The 19,679-nt window shown below is 43.5% G+C and overlaps 2 protein-coding genes across 5 annotated transcripts; one reads left to right on the top strand and one right to left on the bottom strand.

Annotated features, from left to right (window-relative positions):
- Positions 1-1,353: 1,353 nt before the first annotated feature.
- LOC117768852 (histone-lysine N-methyltransferase 2D) lies at positions 1,354-10,397 on the bottom strand. 3 transcript variants are annotated; one of them, XM_034597258.1, is made up of 5 exons: positions 10,194-10,397; positions 8,417-8,894; positions 5,783-6,097; positions 2,046-5,416; positions 1,354-1,999 (listed from the first exon to the last, which is right to left on the bottom strand). In XM_034597258.1, exons 3-4 carry the CDS (start codon positions 6,086-6,088, stop codon positions 2,078-2,080), a joined length of 3,645 nt encoding a protein of 1,214 aa, XP_034453149.1. In that variant the 5' UTR covers positions 6,089-6,097; positions 8,417-8,894; positions 10,194-10,397; the 3' UTR covers positions 1,354-1,999; positions 2,046-2,077. The 3 variants fall into 3 exon arrangements, with proteins under 3 accessions (XP_034453149.1, XP_034453146.1, XP_034453148.1); XM_034597255.1 differs by having other exon boundaries at positions 1,354-5,416; XM_034597257.1 differs by lacking the exon at positions 10,194-10,397 and having other exon boundaries at positions 1,354-5,416; positions 8,417-9,102.
- A 271-nt stretch (positions 10,398-10,668) lies between these two features.
- LOC117768858 (charged multivesicular body protein 1b-like) lies at positions 10,669-17,958 on the top strand. 2 transcript variants are annotated; one of them, XR_004615111.1, is made up of 9 exons: positions 10,669-11,110; positions 11,901-11,998; positions 12,118-12,264; positions 13,525-13,593; positions 13,692-13,799; positions 13,918-13,961; positions 14,245-14,317; positions 16,810-16,981; positions 17,639-17,958. XR_004615111.1 is itself a non-coding variant. In XM_034597269.1 (8 exons), exons 1-8 carry the CDS (start codon positions 11,095-11,097, stop codon positions 16,855-16,857), a joined length of 603 nt encoding a protein of 200 aa, XP_034453160.1. In that variant the 5' UTR covers positions 10,669-11,094; the 3' UTR covers positions 16,858-17,002. The 2 variants fall into 2 exon arrangements, 1 of the variants encoding a protein (XP_034453160.1); XM_034597269.1 differs by lacking the exon at positions 17,639-17,958 and having other exon boundaries at positions 16,810-17,002.
- The last annotated feature ends 1,721 nt before the right edge of the window (positions 17,959-19,679 follow it).

The following is a 19,679-nucleotide window of genomic DNA, read 5'->3' as shown; positions in this document are numbered from 1 at the left end:
AGTTAGAAGGCAGCCCCATTATTTTATTATACTGTGGGTCTCTTCAATTAGTAGGTGGAGAGGGGGACCACCTGATACCACCTCCCATCTGAAACCCACTCACTAAAAGACGCGCACATATTCTCCGACCCCCTCCTCTCCTGTCTCCCCTCGCCGTCTCACACATCACCAACCATATTCTCCTCACATTTACACATTGTTGAGCCTCCTGTGTTGCGTAGACCGTGCGTCATTCGGGTCCAAACACATCTGAAGGATGGTGATTTGCGATAAGAGGCCTCACACAGACAGAATTTCACAGCTTTGGGGCGCTCTCCGGGGCACCGTCGTGATTTGACGGTCACACTTAAGTGGATCATTGCGGTGGGAAATCATGGGCAGGATACGTAAGCGGTACAGCATATCATTTGGGGGAAAAGAGGTAGGGAGGGGGGGTGAGTGAGACTGGAGCAAAAAGTGAAAAAAAATGTAAATTTTTAAAATAATTCACTTTCTCTCACATCTGAAGGTTTGTTGAGTTTCCACCTTTATTTTATCAAAATGTACATGAACAAACTACAACAAAGGACTACATTAAAGAAGACATCAAAACGGGCAGCAATAACAGGGGTCAACAACTGAACACACACCCGACCCAACCCCGAGCCCACCCCAGTAACACCCCCAGTGCAGTGAGATAAAGACATGCCAATCATGTCTCACATTTAGGCACTTGATTTCCCTACCGAACCATCTTTGGTCATAGGTTGCTGTTGCACGGATCTCAACTTAGATTCAAACAGGTTTGATGTGGATTTGAACTTGTTGATTCTGAACTGAGTTAAATTGAGGATGCTGATTCAGGCTGCGAGGAGTTTAAATGTAATTCCTTCAGGTTTGGACAGACATGCGTCTGCCATGTTTAGAGGTGACCCAAAGATGGTTGTAACCTGACTACCTCCACTTAAGTAAACATTAGCATTAAAAAAAATCGACACTAGATGGTACAATACTTCACGTGATTACAGAAAAGACTCCACGAGGAAAGAAATCAAGCACTTCATCTCAACACAATTTACCTGAAAACAATTCAGTGTATTTGCACACAATATACTGTAATCAATGCGCAGTACAGTCTATTGCAAAGGCATTGTTGTTGGCATTTTTCTGTAGGAACAAACCAGTCTGTTTACCACTGAGTATTATCTTTGCAAAAATAGATAGATTTGTATTATATTAAAAGCCTTTGCTTTGACTTCAGGATGTGAATTATATATTCAGCTACTCATGCATTGTCTAACTTTGTGTGCATACAGTATACTGTATGTACGTATGTATGCATGTATGCATGTATATTTGTGTGTTTTTGTTATGCATGCATGTGTGCATTTTGATAAAAGTACTGTACACACCGGCAGACTTGTCCCTCAGTATCTTTTCAGAATACACCCCTGTCAGTAAAAGAATAATGACGGTACATTAAACTGGTTAAGAAGCATAGTAGTCACACAGTATTTGGCAGTGAGAGAACAGTCCTAATTTATCCATGCACAATATCAACCACAGGCAAGGTCCACATTCTGAACAAAGCCATTAAGAACAACACAGTAAGAACATGAAAAAAGTGTACGACAATTCAAGAACCTGGAAGTGTGTTTGCACGTGTGTGTATGTTTGTGTGTGTGTGTGTGTGTGTGTGTGTGTCCGTGCATGTGTGTGAATGTCAACAGCACAGTTGGTTTCCCAGGGAGACCAAAGGGCGATGACTCATGCAGTGCATACAGCATTTTCTGGAATTCTAACAATATCGGAAGAATTATTATTTTCCCACAAAGCCCAGATAATTACATATAATTATGTTAGAACCTTACAGAGAACTCTGGGAGTTTACTGTAAAAACCCACTCAATCCTGCCCACATAGGTCTATTATAGACCAAACAGTTTATCCCTGGATAATATTTCCATTCTCCAGTTTTTTCGTCATGGCAAGCACCTTTCCCCTTGTGTTATGTGTGTTTGAGTGTGTGTGTGTGTGTGTGTGTGTGTGTGTGTGTGTGTGTGTGTGTGTGTGTGTGTGTGTGTGTGTGTGTGTGTGCTTTACACTAGTCCAGTTTGTGTGTGCAGGTGTAAGGGGTAAGGTTGGTAAAGCAGAGTTGATCCCCCTTGGGGTATGTAGTAGCTGCAGTAGCTGGGGTCTGCTAGATAGGGGGCACTGTGCTCTGCAAGGTATGGGGCAGGCTGGTAGAAGCATGTCACATGGTCTGTGTTTGGAATTATGTTCTGCTCTCCTAGAACCTTCAGCGCCAGCACTGTGATCATATTCAGTGTCTGACGCCTCTCGTGTCCCATCAGACACACCGTGCTGTCGTCCACCACGCGACGCAGCGTCATCAGGTACTGGTACTTGCTCCTCTCCTCGCCGATGAAGTGGTTCTTCAAGTAGGATAGGATCTTTCTCTGCTGCTCCTGCACATCAGGGAAATCGATGAAGAAGCGTGAGCACATGTAGCGCTCCAGTGTCTTTATCTGAGTTTCGCTGGCCGGTCGGTAGTCCCTGACCAACAGGTTGCTGTATTTTAACAAGCCACCACCCCGAATCTCCTCTGGGTTCCTGGTGGCGATTAGGCGGTAGTGCAGGTGGTCCATGGCTGCTTTGAAGTCACCGTACATGCTCTCTGCCAGGACCTCGACAGCAGGGACCGAGCCAGACGCCCAAGGAGCATTGCTCTGTTCAGGCATGTCTGCAGTTAGCTCAGGGGCCTTTCTGATCTCAGGCACCAAGCTGGATGCCTCTTCAGTTTTTGGAGGGCCAGATTCCCCTGGGCTTCCAGACTGAGAGTGAGGCAGCACAGGCGAGGTTGAGCTCGGGATGGTGATCGGAAAAGAGACAGGCTCTGCAACCCCAGGCAACGGCGAGATATAATCATGCTCCTTTTTATCATCCAACTGCAGTAGACTAACCTGTGGCTGAGGGGATGATTCTTTAATCTGCTCATCGCTGCCAGTGTTCAATATCAAAGGCTCCGTGTCTGGAGATACCTGAGGTACGAGATCCTCCGACTCCACCGGTGGGGTGAGGCAGAGGAGGGGAGGACTGAGGCAGGGGGAAGGTGGGGTGAGACAGAGTGGGGGAGGGCTAAGGCTAAGCATAGGGGGAGTGAGGTACGGAGGCGAGCTGAGGCAGGATGAGGTAGGGCTGAAACTCAGGGGCATGGAGCTAAAGCTGGTGGTGAGGCTGACAACGCTTGGCAATGGAGGGGGAGGGCTAAGACATGGGGGAGGACTGAGGCTGGGGGGCGAGGGGGTGAAGCAGGGAGGGGAGAGGCTGAGCACTGGAGGGGTGAGACAGGAAACGGGGGTGAGTGCGATCTCTTGTGGGCTATTGTTGGGCTGATTCGGGTCCGTCTTTTGGGTCTCTCTGTTTTCATCTTCATCACTGAGCTCAACTTCTGAGGTATGTGCAGGTTCCTGGGAACTTGAGGTTGATGCATCGGTGTGTGAAACTGATCTGTCCTCTGAGTCCAGAGGCTCTGATTGGTCGGGAGTTGAGACAGTTTCTCCAGGCGAGGACTGGCTTTGCTCATCAAACGCCTCATGTGTAGATGGTGTCTCCTCTAAGCTCTGAATACTTGTCTCACATGAACCCTCTGCGACCGGCTGAGACGAGGATGGCGGGTCTTGGGGTAAAGACGTGAGTTCCACAGCAGATGCTGTGATATCAGGGGCTGCATCAGGAGCTAAGGTAGGGTCTAGGTTTGAGGGTAGGTTAGTGGAAGGGTTGGATTCAGGCTCAGGGTTTGCTTCCGTAGAGATACCGGTTGTTGTGGTAGTTGTAGCATCTGAGCTTGGAGCTGTCGACTCTGGGTTTAAGGCTACCTCAAGTTCAGGGCTGGCGCAGGGGTTTAGATCTAGACAGAACACTGTGATAGGTTCGCTTTCAGACACAGAAGTGGGGTAAGGACTTTGGGTAACCTTCCTGCACATCCTGCGAGGGGGTTTTGGGGAGGAGTGTTTGAGCACCACCATGTGAGACAGTCTCTCTGAGGACTTACAGGCGGGAGGAGAGGAGGAGGTCTTTTTGTCAGAATCAAGGCTGGGCGGTACAGGGGAAATATCCTGAGTATCTGGAGGGTTATCGGCATCAAGTACGTTGGGGGATTTTTCTGAGTTATCTGTGTGTGGTGTGCTGTGAATCTCTGGTGTATCCTGTGTGTTGTGAAATGTTAGAGATACTGAAGAGAAGGAGCAGGAACAATCAATTCCCTGTGTGTCTCCTATGTGTTGGGCTTCTGGTGCTGAAACCTCTTCTGTCTCTTCGCTGGTTTCTGATCCATTTTCCCTTTCTGCTTGTATCTGCTCGCCTGTCTCCGTTTCAACGTTTTCTTCATCTGCTGACTGTGTCTCTTCCTTAGCATGTGGAGATGTGTCAGTTACTGGAGCAGACACATGTTCTGCGTTATCTTTCTCATTGTTCCTCTGATCCTCACTGAAACTCTCACAGAAGTCTGATTCATCAGTGCGCTCTGTTGTGTGTGATTCCTCTGCTTCTGCCTGCCTATTGTTTGAGGCTTTTGGCAACTCGGACTGTCCGATCTGCTCTGTGAGATCGTTCTGTTCGTCGGGGGGTTTTGTGTGGTCGGACAGTTCTTCCTGGACAGGGAGTTCCTTGTGGGTTGATTGTGCTGGTTGTGGGCTGTCACAGGGCTGGGTTTGCTCCGACTCTTCTACCTGTGTTGAGAGTTCGGTCTTGTCCAAGAGCTCTGGCTCGTGTGTGAGTTCAGTTTGAGCTGGTGTTTCAGTTTTCTCAGAGGTTTCTGACAAAGGGTTTGAGGATGTCTGGTCAGAGATGTCTGTCTCCCTGTGTTGTGACATTTCCTTCAGGTCTGCAGGTGTTTTGTCTTTTTCGTCTTCTTCCACTTTAGACTGTGTTGTCTCATTTGAATTTTGAGTCTGTTGTAAGAGGTCTGTCTGCGACTCCTTCTCATGCACCTCATCTTTCTGCTGAGTCTGGCTAACCTGATCCCCCTCTTTGCTGGAGGATTCTCCACCAGCGGGACTCTCTGTTTCTGGAGCAGTGGCCTGTTTGAGTGGCGAATGAGAGGCTTTACTTTGGCTCTCCTGCTCCTTCAGCTCAACTCTATTATTTCTGTGCCGTGACTCCTGCTGCATGTAGGACTCCAGGAGGCGATCCAGAATGATCTGGAAGGAGTCAACACTGAACTCAAACTGCCTCCGCAACACGCTAACGAATTTGAGCTCCAGGTTTTTGCCGCTGTTGTTTGAGAGGGAGATGAGGCTCCAGCGGTCGTGCTCATTGAAGACCTTCACCATTTTTTGGACGTAGGCCTCCTTCATCGTCGCGCTGCTTATCCGCTCCCTGTTGACGCCGGCAGGCAGGCAGTCCAGCAAGCAGCACAGCACGGATTCTTTAATAACCTGGGAAAAGAGGTGGTCAACAACATGACACCCACAACTAATGACTGCAATCTTTTTGCAGTTTTGCTTGTATTATTAAATTGAATAGTGTGAGACTCCTGTGGTTTCTGTATAATGAAGTTAAAGAAACAAAATCACTACTATTGAATCAGCCTTAATGTAAAATATTCTGCAATTTGATTATCTTTACGATTACAAGAACATCATTATTACTATAGCATAACAAAAATCCATGCTGCAACACCCCAGAGAGAGTAGATATTTACTGCCATTTTAACAGATATTACAGCAGAATGAACCCTAATGATTTCCTCTAATTACACTGACCTGCTTCCTTCTTACAACTGAGCACTGCAATAATCGTACCTGGAACTCCTCCTGACTGGGCAGCTCCACTCCAAAGATGATGTCCAGGTCTTTGTAGCTTGTCCCGTTGTCTCGGACGAGGACATGGCTGGCCGTGGAGCCGTTCAGGCGCACATCTCTCACAGTGATCCCCTGCTTCTGCAGCCTGGTCCTTACGGCTATGATGATGTCTCGAGGACGCAGCTCCAGCGTGGGGAAGTTCCCGCGTCCGTGGATGGGGACCACCTCGGACAGGACCTGATGGAGAACTTCGACCTGCTCGGCATTCAGGCTGTGGAACCGCTGGCTGGTTTTGGTTTCAGACATGCTGCTGCCCTGGAGGGAGGGAGAATGAACATTTATTACAACTCTACCAACAAAATGTGTTATGTGTTTAGCTCTCTTGCTGTCCCACAAACACACACGTAGCACTTGCTCACGCTCCCTGCCAGTCTGCTGTCTGGAAGTCACAGTTTGGCTGACAGCTTTTCCACAATGCTAATGTAAATGCTGTGTTGACAAGCTGGCACTTGGAGCAAAGCATGTAGATTTGCTTTGCAAACATTTTCCTGCAGTGCTCACCGACATCATACAATCTGACATTCATCATAGTTTTTACTAGATTTTTATTCGACCAAGTTCTTTATAGTTTTTTTTCTTCATACTAATCACACACTCCATTTCAGTCAGATACAATATCTGGATCAGGGTCCACACCAGCACTATATCATTACAAATAATGAAAATGCATTTATAAATAATTATTGTGTAAGAGGATTATAATTACTATTATCATCATTATTATAATGACATGTAAAGCCAGACTGAATCTTTGATTATTGATTGTTTTCACCGGAGGAGCAAGGGTTAGGCTGAATGAGTCATCACCAGCAGACTGCATTAATCACACTAACGTCACTAATTAAAGACACACATCTGTTTTCGTGTCTGTGTGTGCGGCACATGATGTGTGTGTATTAGGAACAATGAGTGGCGCATGCATTCATTGTGAGTGAGAGCAACCTTTTTTACAAAACACCTTTTGTAAATTGCAAGACAAATCGAAACAGAGTGAAATTTAACACCAGCCAATTATTTTCTCTGTTTGGCTCTCACATGTGTAATCCTCCTGGCAGTTACTCACGCAGCACTCCGCACCCAGACTCCATCAATCAATCTCTGCAAACAAGACTCATTTTTTAATAGCCCAAACAACATTTTCCAAACTGAGCTGCAGTCAAACGAGTCTCTGTTATGTGATTATTGAGCGTGTGTTAGTGGGCGCATATCGGAGTGTTTTGAGGAGAGAGAGAGAGTGAGAGAGAGAGAGAGAGAGAGTGCTTGTGTTTGAGTGTGCAACTGTGGTTCATAGCAGCCCATTATGATCTATTGTTTGCTTTAATCAATAGTTGTCACTCAGTGCTACAGCTGAATGCTGCTGATTGCTATGATTTGTCAATACTAGCAGGGTAAACATTGGGATACTAATGAGTGGTAATGGGATGCTTTCTGGTAGCAGTTTGTCAGTCACCAGAGGGCAATACAGTTGTCTGTAACAACCACGAACACTCGCACCATTTTCAGAAACAGCACTTTACTCCATAACATCCGTAAAAGCTACAAAAGTAAACCTCAAAACGTGGCATCCTTACCACAAGACAAAGAAGTTGAGCCCGACAACAGAAAGGTCCTAAACGGTTTGTGGACGACACATGGGTGAACTTCAAGACATCCAGATGTGATAAATACAGATGATGACACTGCTCATATATATATGTATATATACAGTGAAACAATGTGTTGAGGAGGCAGGGAGGCACTGCAGGACTGTTTTTCTGCTGGCCCCTGTTTTTATCCCCCCCCTCCCCTTTCGCATGCTTCTGCAAACTTGCAGCCTGAGTGACTCATCCAGGCGTATCGGCTCAGCTCTCACATAATCTATGGCCAATGACAACCCAACAAATCCAAGGCTCTCATAGACACGAGGCTATAGATCTAAAACAAACAAAGACAACATTCCCTGGGAACTTATAGTTTCCTATAGTCTCTGATAAATTTGATAATAGAACCAGACAAATATATGACTTCTCTGTCTGTATGTAGGGGCTTTCTTTTACATATGGGACAGAGTGGATAGAGCCATAATATGTAGACTTTTAGTGTATTTATCTAAATATCATTATTTCTTTTCTATTCCCCTAAGCTCAACCTTTGTTGCAAGCCTAAAAGTCTAACCATCTTTATACCACTTGTCCTATAAGGGTATATGACTAACTATATACTGTAAAAACATATAGAGAATAGGATCTTTAAATGTCCTCTTCTAAACTTGTGTCCTGACAGTACTTTTCTAAGAAGTGGGAGTGGGAACCCCAGCAGCTGGAGGTTATAATTCACATCTTGTGCAGTTTCACACTCCATCACTACTTATAAGATTTAGTGGGAATGATCCTCGGTCCCTTGCTGAGTTCCACTCTGTCCTGCTGGGCTTCACTCTAATCACCTAATCACGCACTTACTCACACCTAAGATCTGCCACATGAACGCAATTAACCGCAGCTAAGTACCTGCGGGATAAAGAAGCTGTGTATACTCTGAGTTTATGTATGTGCACACGCATCCAAAGTTGATTATTTAGTGGTGGAGGGGTCTTACCTGTTGCTGTGGCGTGTGATGGAGCGACCGGCTCCAATAGGGGGGGATTTAAAACCTCGGGTATCCAGCGAGCCTCGGGTCCGCGGAGTGCGCGTCTCCTCTCTGGTTAGTTTTGCTGTTGAAGTCCCGGTGCGCTCCGGTGGTGAGACTCGGTGCTGACGCGGCTCTGTCGCTTCCGAGGCGCGCGGGGCTGGAGTCTGCGCGAGAGTTCATCCGGGCGGGCGCTGTCCGGGGGGCGCGTGGTGCTGAAAATGAGGAGGACCGAGACGAGTCCTCCGCTCTTCTTGTTTTCTCCCCCGACCGCCCGGAGCGTAACGCAGTTTCCATGGCGACCTGCCGTCATTCACTTGTGACTGTGTGTGTGTGTGTGTGTGTGTGTGTGTGTGTGTGTGTGTGTGTGATGTTGGGCTTTGTTTGTTGTTGTGGTGGTGGCGTTAACAGGTGCTCTGGAGTATGTGCAGCAGCTCCATGATTGTCCCTAACAAAAATAACAATAAAAAAAAGTTGAAAATACGACTTTAATTCCGAGGGAAGCTTTAGTCCAGACCTGTGCGTTGTAAAAGTCTTAATTAAAGACCGAGTGTAAAAGACTCTCAGGGTCATTATAACGTATAAGTGGAAACGCTGGGGAGACTCTTCACTGTGTTTGTAAATGGAGGTTAACCCTATTTCGTGTGCTGAGGTGCCCTTGGGCAAGATACTAAGCACCACATTTTCCCTGTGAGTGTGTGTGACATAGTAAGGGCTGCACAAAGACGCACTGTGTGTGTCGGTGTACAGATATCTTTGTGAGGATCATTTAGAGCCTACGACCTATTGAGTGATACTCCTCCCTTTCTGACCTGTTTCTGACTTTGTATGGCTGTTTCAGGGTTCAAACTTGGTTTAGGGTTGGGGATAGAATTAGGTTTACGATTATAATTAGGTATGGTAAGGGTTAGGCATTTAATTTTGATGGTTAGGGTAAGTAGCTAGGGAATGCATTATGTGAATAAATGTCCTCACTAAGATAGACGAATGTACACACAGTGTGTGTGTTTGTGTGAATGGTAAAACTGTACTGCAGCACTTTCAGTGGCCATCAAGACTATAAAAACACAAAATAACACAATTTGAATTGGCTTTTGTATGTTTAAATTGACTCAAATCATTAGAGCCACAATTCAAATGTCAGCCCATGGTCATGTAGGGGTTGACATCAGAACTTTATAGGTTTATGCACCCATTTTAATCCTGAGGAGACCCCCCCTCCTCCTCCTCATAGGACCCTCTTATAATGACTGAACACTTCATTTCTGAAACACTCCTCATCCACGTCAGACACAAATCATTATATCTTCGTGCAGTGGCCATATACAGACTATCAGCAGATACAGCATGAGTCATACATGCCCCCTCCCCCTGACCCAGCCGTTAATCCCCCCTGCCCAACCCCAACCCCGGTCCCTTCCACTGGCCGGTGCACGTACACACAAGAAGCCTTTTCTTTCTCTTTCCATTCTCTTCCATTCTGCATCTCCATCTCTTCCCCACCAACCAGCTTGATCCCTCCCTTTGTTTTGCCTCTGCCTCTGTGCACGCGACAAAACATCAGCCCCAGATGTTACCACACCAGGCCCTTCACGCCTTACTCAGAAATAAAGTTATAGAAAATTGCGTTGAGGCGAGCAGTGAGTGGCTCCCGAGAAAAAAGGTCAGTTTACTCCTTTCTTTTCTTTCTTTTTTTCATTTACAAAAAAAGCACAGATGACGTCATTAGACGTGTACCACAACCTACCGAAACCGGGAACAAACTATTTTTAGCCTGGATGGAAGTTGTCTGCTCTGGACACGCGCGGCCCGACCGTCTCTCAAACGCTCGTGACGTAGAGAGGCGCGTGCACGCTCATGCAAAGTCGTGACCATGTGACGTGACGACGACTAGAGAGAGACAGACAGAGAGAGAGAGAGAGACAAACACACACACACACAGAGGGAGGTAGAGAGAGAGAGACACACACACAGAGAGATAGAGAGACAGAAAGAGAGAGACACACATAGAGACGGAGGTAAAGAGAGATAGAGAGAAAGAGAGAGACAGAAAGAGAAAGAGAGGGAGGTAGAAAGACACACAGGGAGGGAGGTAAAGAGAGAGAGAGAGAGAGTGAGACATAGAGAGACACACAGAGAGGGAGGTAGAAAGAGACAGAGAGACAGAGAGAAACACATATACACACACACACACACGCGCACACACACAAAGAGAGAGAGAGAGAGAGAGAGCGGTATTAGCGATTTGTGTTCAAAGATGAAGATTAAGTCAAGATAGTGCCTGTGCCGTTTTCCAAACAGCAATCTTAATCAAGTTTAGCAGAAATCATATGCCACACAGCCCTTTCTGTTTCATATGAAGTCGTTTATCAATAATAACAAGTAACTGGGTATAAAATGTAGTATTAGCTCAAATATGAAGAAAAATCACTCCGCGGATTGGGAAACAGTCGTTTCGAGCTGCCACCCTGAATTTAACTGAATTTAAGCAAATACGGAAGTACGCGGGAGTGAATGATCTCGCCTCGCTCCTCTCCTTGAATGCAGCCCGAGTAATCCAAATAAACAACTGTGGGAAAGAAGCTAGTGGCTGAAAACTGTTTTCTATCTGTAATATATATATATATCTGTTTGTGTCAGACCTCATCATGTCGCATATGGAGAGTATCCTTTCCTGGCTAATGGTATTCAGTAATCTACCAGTGGAGGTAGCTGCTAGCTAACTATCAGCTTGGTTTGATAGCTAACCACGTAGCTTGTAACTTTTGCCCAGTCATTCAGCTGTGAAGGAAAACAAGGAGAGTTAGCGAGCTAATACCTGTGACACGTGTTTAATTTGAATTTATATTGGTGAATCAATTCGTCTTTAAGTTGTTTAACTTTGTAATTCCACTGCATGTGTTCTCTGGTATTACGTATATAAAGCACCTGCTAGTGTACTATATATTTATAAAGTTTATTATTACTATTAGTCTCTGCACTGAGTTGGTTTGAATTAGCTGAATGTCGTTAGATGCATTGTTATATGTCCAGTGCAGGGCTGGGTGATTAAACAATATCATTAATTATTGGAATAAAATTTAGATCAACAGCAAAATATCAAAGGTTCAATATACTGTTAATCAATATAATGCCTATGCATTGTGCGGCACAGTGAGGAGATATAACACACACATATAACATATACATGATTGAGCTTTGCCAGATTTTAAAATGTTTTGCTCTTTGTGTTTGTCATTCTTCTCGTGAAGAAGAGTTTAAAACCACAACTTTCACTCAAGAGCAAACTTGAAAAGAAAGGGACATTTATTGTGATGATTATTGTTATCGACTTAATCATTCATCTTTTCATTTACAGAACATTCTTGGCCGTATTGTCCAATGCTAATCCATTATCAATATAATGGTGATTTCCACAATTACTGCTCTAAATGATCCTTTGACTAGTCACAAGAACACTTATTCAACCTCAAGTTTGCGGCCAAGGAGCTACAGCGCAACTCAAAGAAATGTGACAAAGAGGAAAAGGCAGAAAAGGCTAAAGTGAAGCGGGTTGGTTTGTATAATTTGTTTATTTACCAGAGACCAGGAGCCATGGCCAATCTGAACTGCAGAATAACTACACTGTATTATGTGTATATATATATACTCCTCTTTCTTTTGTCTCTTAGGCCATCCATAAGGGCAACATGGAGGCAGCCCGGATCCATGCAGAGAACGCCATCCGTCAAAAGCATCAGTCCCTGAACTTCTTGAGGATGAGCGCCCGTGTGGATGCAGTGGCGTCCAGGGTCCAGACTGCTGTCACACTGAACCAGGTCAGGACTGAATGCCAATGAGTCACAGAGGCCTTTTGGGGTGTTTATGAGAATCAGGGAAAAACACACCAAACCTACTCCCTCTCTATTTTTTTTCCAGATAATGATAACCCCACCATGTCTCCTAATGTAAGGTGTTTGCATTTTAAAGTTATTATTACTAGCCTGGTCAACATTATAAATTTTTTATCATTATGTTTTGAGGAATCTTCTGTCTTGATGAGATTTTGATAAATTAGATGAATGTAAATGAGGATGAGACAGTTGGATTCAAAGCAGGGACATTACAGTTCATTGTCGGGGTCCTACCATGTAATTTAAGCAAAACAACAGGTAGTCATAGTCATAAGTAGCCGGTAGTCATAAACTTTATCAACCCAACCACCTACTGCCTCCTCGGTCTGTATCTTAAGAGTAGCACCCTGTATTTGCAGGTCAGAGATGTAGAAATGAAATGGCTTTAACCAATATGTGATACTACTGTCATAACTATGGGTATTAATATTTACCAGATAATGCCATTCGCTGTGCATGAACTTATCACAGTTACTATTTGTAAAGTACATCTTAATTCAGAAGGTGTAGAGCTACACGATGTAACCACTTCACGGCAAAAAGTCCAAAGGAGATTTTCACTCTGTTAAAAGCTCTTTAAAAAGGAGACGGATCCGTAAACAAAACACCACCAATTACATTCAGTCATTAGATGTGCTTCAGATTTTGTGCTATTAGCATCTCGCTCTCATAAGAGTGTCAGCCTCTTGTAAAATGCTTTAATGCAGGTGCACTCTGAGACAGGGCTCCTTTCATAAAATAGAGATTAATTGTATCTTTAGAAACTGAAGCAGAAGCACAGCATGAGATGGTATAGTGGAAAAAAACACTTCTTCGAACATCTGTATTTTGTTGTAATGCTGCTGCCTGTCTTATAAAACATGAATAATATAGCCCTTAAATATAATAAACTAAAATCAATTATTATTATGTTTTGGATTTGCAAAGATTAATCCTCAACCAGGATCATCTTTGAAACGTTAGGGATGGTGTAAGGATGACAGGTTGTCCTGAAAAAGTATCTGGTTAAAAAGCTAAAAGTGACACCTAGTGGAAGTATTAGGATACAGCACTTTAAGATAAGACTCGTCAACAGCCATGTCACAGTTTGACATCAAATACCCTGAGCCTGTTTTAAATCATGAGAAATCTGACTTTTAGAAATAAAGAAGAACATAGACTCTATTTCATGTGTTTTCTACACAGGTATCTAAATCCATGTCTGGGGTGGTCAAGAGTATGGAGGCTACACTGAAAAGCATGAACCTGGAGAAGGTAAACTATGAACCCACACACAAAACAAAGTAAAATTGATATATGTTTTTTTCTAAGACCTTTGAAAATTTGTTTTTTGCGTCCACCCTCTTCGCCAGGTCTCCGCATTAATGGACAAGTTTGAAAAGCAATTTGAAACTCTTGACGTGCAGACCGCTCAGATGGAAGACACGATGGGCAACACCACGACTCTGACGACACCTCAGGTAACAAGCCCCCTTTTGTCATAACAAGAGAAAACTTCTGTGCTCCTGCTGCTGCTTATGAGGACCTTCTTGTCCCAGAAGTAATTCAAACATTTTGAAATTCCCGTTTGCTGCTTAGAACGAAGTGGATATGCTGTTGCATGAGATGGCTGATGAAGCAGGGTGAGTACGGCCCTTATTTATAGAGAACAATAACAGCGAGACAAGCAAAAGCATGAATGGAGCAGAAACATAAATGCAGGGAAATAAAAACATGCTATACCTACTTATTAAATCTAGAAGGATACAACTTTTAAAAGTCAGAATTTTAATGATTAATGCTACAGTTTTAAAGAAGCTGTGTTGTAAGGTCAGAGTGACTTAATGACCTCTGTTTTGTTGATTGTAGCCAAAGAGAATTTATCGTAAAACTGCCCCTGTGTGAATCTCTTACTCTCTTTTGTAGTTTGGATCTTAACCTGGAGCTTCCTTCAGGCCAGACTTCCTCACTGGCCTCGACTGTGGCCTCAACAGAGCAGGTGACACATCCACTCTTATCATTGTGAATTTCCCTATTTGATGTGTTTTGTATCCCAGGACAGAATTTTCATTTTAAGTTTACTGCCTTTGGTCATATTGTTCAAGTACGTAACTTAGGGTTTAAAGGGATAGTTCACCGAAAAATTTAAATTCACTCATCATTTATCATCATCATGGAGGGCTGGGTGAAGTGTTTGAGTCCACAAAACACTTCAGGAGTTTAAGGGGTAAACTTAGTGGCAGCAGAATCCGATACAATTGAAGTCAGTGGTGACTTACACTTCAGACGTAATAAACCAACAGAAAAACACATAAAATGCCTCCATACTGCTCCTGTGGTTTCATCAAAGTGTCCCCAAGCCCCAACATTCATATTCGACTCGAAACAAGGTAATTTACAACAAGTGTTTAGCCTAAAGGTCCACTGGAAGTGGCTAAGTTACCAGACTTAGCACCACGATGGTGTGTCCGAGTGTACGTGAACGCACCTCGAGGAAGATATCCGAGGACATTTAGGGTTAAAACTTGACTCTGAATGAAGCCGTTTCGAGTGGAATATGAATGTTGGGGCTTGCGGACACTTGGGTGACACCCAACAAGCAGTTTGAAGGAACTTAATGTTTTTTCTGTTGTTTTATTTTACGTCTGAAGTGTAAAGTCACCACTCACTTCAACTGTATTGGATTCGGCTGGAACAAAGTTTACCCCTTTTAGTTTAGCAGAATTTTGGCCTCAGTTTTAGCCTAGTATCACAGATTGGGCTAGAGTTAGTGGTCAGTATTTTTCTGGAAGTTTTCTGGAAGCTGGTGAAAGGAGAACTCAGGCAGCAGCTGATGTCTTATGCAGAAGATTTTAATGTAGACTTGATGCATCAAGGAGACCAGAAGGTGAAACAATATACAAACGCTGACAGAGTAACATGAGCAATTGTCACCCCCAAGTCTGAAGATGTCTCCCACAGCATCCCAGTATGTCTTCCTCTACTTGCGTCACCCATTCTAACAGCACATCCATGAAAGACTAAAATTGCTGTTACTCTCTATGTTACATGTAGGTGTTCGCATCCTATTGGATAGTTAAGCCTAAATTATGCATAACTAAATCACACCATGTCCATATGGCTTGCCACTGGTGAAATACACAAAAGAGTTAGAGTTGGTGCCTGAGTTAGATATGAACGTCCCTCAGCGTAGACACTACAATGTACTGTTGGTTGGCCCTTTATCTATAACCTGACCTTGGGTACTGCTAAGAGAGTGAAGGGAGTACCTGTGGATTTAGACAGACACTGTTCTCCTGTACAGATATAATGTAATATACACTATATACAGTACATAATATATCAAGACATGTACAGTAATTTGTGAGGATGGTCAGAAATTCCGCAACATGCATGTAACCACGAACTTCTCCCTCCAACAAGAACACACAGAAGTTATTATTCGTTTATGCTTCAAATTAAATTGAATAGAGAAAACCAACAACTTTGTCATGTTTTATAACAATTTATATTTCTAATTCAGCGTGAGGGTATGATTATTGGGGTGCGATACACAGGCCAATTTTGATAATTAAGGGGTGTTACAAATCACACCGTAGTTCTCATCGGTTCACATTAAGTAGTTTCACCAATTTTGTTAGAATAAAAGAATAAAAGAAAGTGATGCTCCACTGAAACACTCACCCCCTCTACGAGTGAAAAGTGTTGAATAATTGTAGTTTTTAACAGTGGCTGTGGTCAGCTTGAAATATATAGGAAACAATGTTTCCACAATGAACAAAACTAATAAATTACCAGAGGAATTTTTTCAAACACAGCTCCACACCCATCTCCACCATCGATGTGAATATTCACCATGCTCAACACAATAAGTGTTGCACTAAAATATCACAGGGTGCACAGCTTCTGCTGGAGCTTTTTTTAGCTTCATGGTGGACAACACCACGACATCAAAACAATTCACATGTTACTTAGTGATCATACAGATGCGACAGTGGAGAAGTGGTGAATAAGACGAGGAGTGTTTGACTTGTTCCTAAAAGTTTTTTTTGGGAGTTTTTCCTAACTCCTGTCGAAGGTTAAGGGTTGAGGATGTTGCACCTTGTTAAGCTTCATGAAGCAAATTGTAATTTGTGAATATGGGCTATAAAAATATCATTTGATTGATTGATTGACAAAGATGGTTTGATACATTTTCTAACCTGACGACTCACCACTGGACTCCACTATTGCAGCCATCTCCTTAAGGGTTAAGCGCTCTCTCCAGTGGTGATTCAATGACATATGTTTTGTCTGACTTGAGGAACTATTTAAACCAAGAAGGATTTCCCCATTTAATAGCCACTAATATAATAATAGAGAAAGATTTTTTAAAACTGACTGATCCCAGTAGGAAAATATCCATGCCTCAAAATAGTGGACTGCCTGTCTGTTGTTTGTTTGCTGTTACTGATTCACCTGTGTTGTGTTGTGTTTGTGTGTTGTCATCAGGACGAGCTCTCCCAGAGGCTGTCCAGGCTGCGAGACCAGGCGTCATAATGATGCAGAAAAGAACAAGAGTTGGAGGAGAGAGAGGAGAGCAAGAGGAGCAAAAAGAGGAAAAAGAACAAACCAAAAAGATACTACATGCCTGCAAAGCTCTGTGCTCTATTTTTTGTTCCAGGTATTTTTCTCTTGCAAGGAATAGAGAGACGTTGCCTCATAGCAGGAGAGGATTGTTTTTAGAGAGGTGTTGTTTACAGTCCTGGTGTTCATTACATCACCCTATGACAGCATTAATTTGCACGTTCATATTTAAAATGTATTTATTAATATTTATTAGCTCAGCAATAACACTATGCTATGTGTTAATTTGTTGTTGTTTTAATTGTGTATTGTTTAATAGCCAATTGGGCTATTCAGTATGCACAACATTTATTTATGTATGTATTTATGTATGTATTTATTTACTGATGGAGAATTGCTCAGGGCATGTTTTGACCGCATGCCTGAGGATCTTTCCTGGTGCATCTCTGTGTTTTGCTTCCAGTTTTGGCTGCAACTCAAACTCTTTTTTTAAATATTTAATCCAAAAAGAGGTCTCACGATAAATATTTGCCTTGAAAGAGCTGGAATATTTTAGATTTTCTTTATGTAGCCATAACCACTGTGGTGGATCGCAATGCACTTATATACACAGACAGAATGTCATTAAAAGAAGTTTCAACATGTTTTAGTTGTTGCTTGTTTTGTTATTTCATTGCTGTGAAGTTTGCGCCTCCACATGCCAACATGTCCCTCGTGTTTCCATCTCACCCCTCCTCTCTCTCTCCTCCAACAGGGAACAGATGAGAGGTCAAAGGTGTCACCTGTAGAGGAAGCGGCCTTCTGCCACTCGCATGCCAGAGCCTCATTACACACACAGACACACACACGCGCAGTTTCACCATATATCCCATGGGGGCGGTGAGTCTCAGCTGGGAGCCATTACAGGTGCCGTCCAAGCACACACAAATATCTTTACAGGAACACACCCACAGCCCTGTAGCTGATGGGAGTCCTCCAGAGTGGCACTCCGCCACCTCTGACCCTTTTTGTGTCCATTCCAATCATCATCAGCGCAGACTTAACTACATTCACAATCATCATCAGTGGCCCTAAACTGACACAGTTCCTCTATTTTGCCTATTACCAGATACTTTGATGAGCGGGACGTCTGCAGTTTGTTTGAGCACACACGCTTCGTTATACTCTGACCCCCACTGATCCACCAGTTGTCAGTCATTCCTGCCAGCAGTTAGATCACCTGAAATTAAAATTCCACGTCCGTCTGTTAAATTAAGGTAAATTTCGTTTTTAATCTATATATAGCCCCGGTGGTTCCTTTCTTCTCTTTAAGCATGATTAAAGCAGGGAGAGTCTGTCATGTCCTATTTTCTCTCTGTCGGGTGCATCCTAACACATGGTGCGGGGATGCTTCCTCCAGATGTGGTGGAGAATATTCCAGTACGAGAACTGCTCAGGGGGAAACCTGTGTTTGTGTGTGTCAGGTGTTGATACCTAGTGGTTCTCCCCTCCTGTGTCCCGTCAACACAACCTTGTCCTGATAGCGAGTCCTAGAGGAGTGTAAGTTGCTGACAGGCAGGGATCCGGTGAGCTGGTGGTCCTCTCCCCGTGGTTGACCTGTCTGCTTCTGCAGAGTGGGGGGGAGAGCTGCTCAGAGCCACACACATGCTTGATGGCTCAGTGAAAATGCTCTAATTGCAACGGAGGGGGCTGGTTGGATTTGTACATGAGTCACACACAGGATATGATACAGGATGTCCAGCCAGGGATCAGCAGGAGAGAATACATGCAGCTAAATCCCAATATTTTATCTTGAGAATTAAATATCAGGAAACACTAATATACTAGTGCCTAACCTCTCGGTAGGTTCATAATGATTTCTCAGAAGTTTCCCAGAAAGATTTATATATTGTGGTTCTCATAAGAGAAAAAGCGATGACGGGAACACGCATAACTTTGAGTCATTCAGTCACTGCACAGCCTGACCTTCAAACAGTATTGTCTGGAAACATAAGCACATCAAAATAATAAATATGTTCAATAAACTTTCCACAGAATACAAAAGTGAATTTATATTTTCTTACATTTAGTGTTGAAATGATTAATTGACACCATTTTGATGCAGTATTTGATTATTTGTTTCTGTAAATCTTTAAAGCAAAACTAGTATTGGGCTCACTCTGAGCTCTGTGATGTTATTAGATATAATGATTAATGGATTGATCAAAAATAGAATCAGCAGATGAATCTATTTTGAAAACAGCTGTTAGTTGATACCACAGACTGTTTATAAAGGGTTGATCCCCTACTTGGGTTTGAAATTGCTATTTTGCCAATACTATCACATTTCATTTGAATATTAGCAAATTACGTTATGATTTTGTTGTTATATATTGTATACATATTGTTTGCGGTATTACCTCTTAAAGATGTGTTGTAGTTGAGATTGTATAGAGAGATTTGTCTTCAGCAGTGTTTGTTGTTGGAGAGCTATATGTCCCTGTAAGGTGGCACAGGCTCCTCTTTCCTCTCCTGAACTTCTTTTTCCCTCACAGGCTCCCATTTGAAAGATTCAATTACTATGCGTGAAGGGTCAGGTCAAACACAGGAAGCCGAGCTGATTGGTTCTACTCAGATATCGATGGGCATGTGTGACCAATCGGTGCGGCCCAGGGCTTTCCTCAGTTTCCATCTGCTGCTGCCGCTGATGTGTGTGTGTGTGTGTGCGTGTGTATGTGTGTGTATGTGCGTGTGTGTCTAATCGTTCCAGCCAAAGGTTTCCACTCACCTCTTGACCATTGCTTCCTGTCAGATGT

The sequence above is a fragment of the Hippoglossus hippoglossus genome, chromosome 10, assembly GCF_009819705.1.
Source record: "Hippoglossus hippoglossus isolate fHipHip1 chromosome 10, fHipHip1.pri, whole genome shotgun sequence".
Taxonomy (NCBI): domain Eukaryota; kingdom Metazoa; phylum Chordata; class Actinopteri; order Pleuronectiformes; family Pleuronectidae; genus Hippoglossus; species Hippoglossus hippoglossus.
This window is presented reverse-complemented; position numbering and strand designations above follow the sequence as displayed.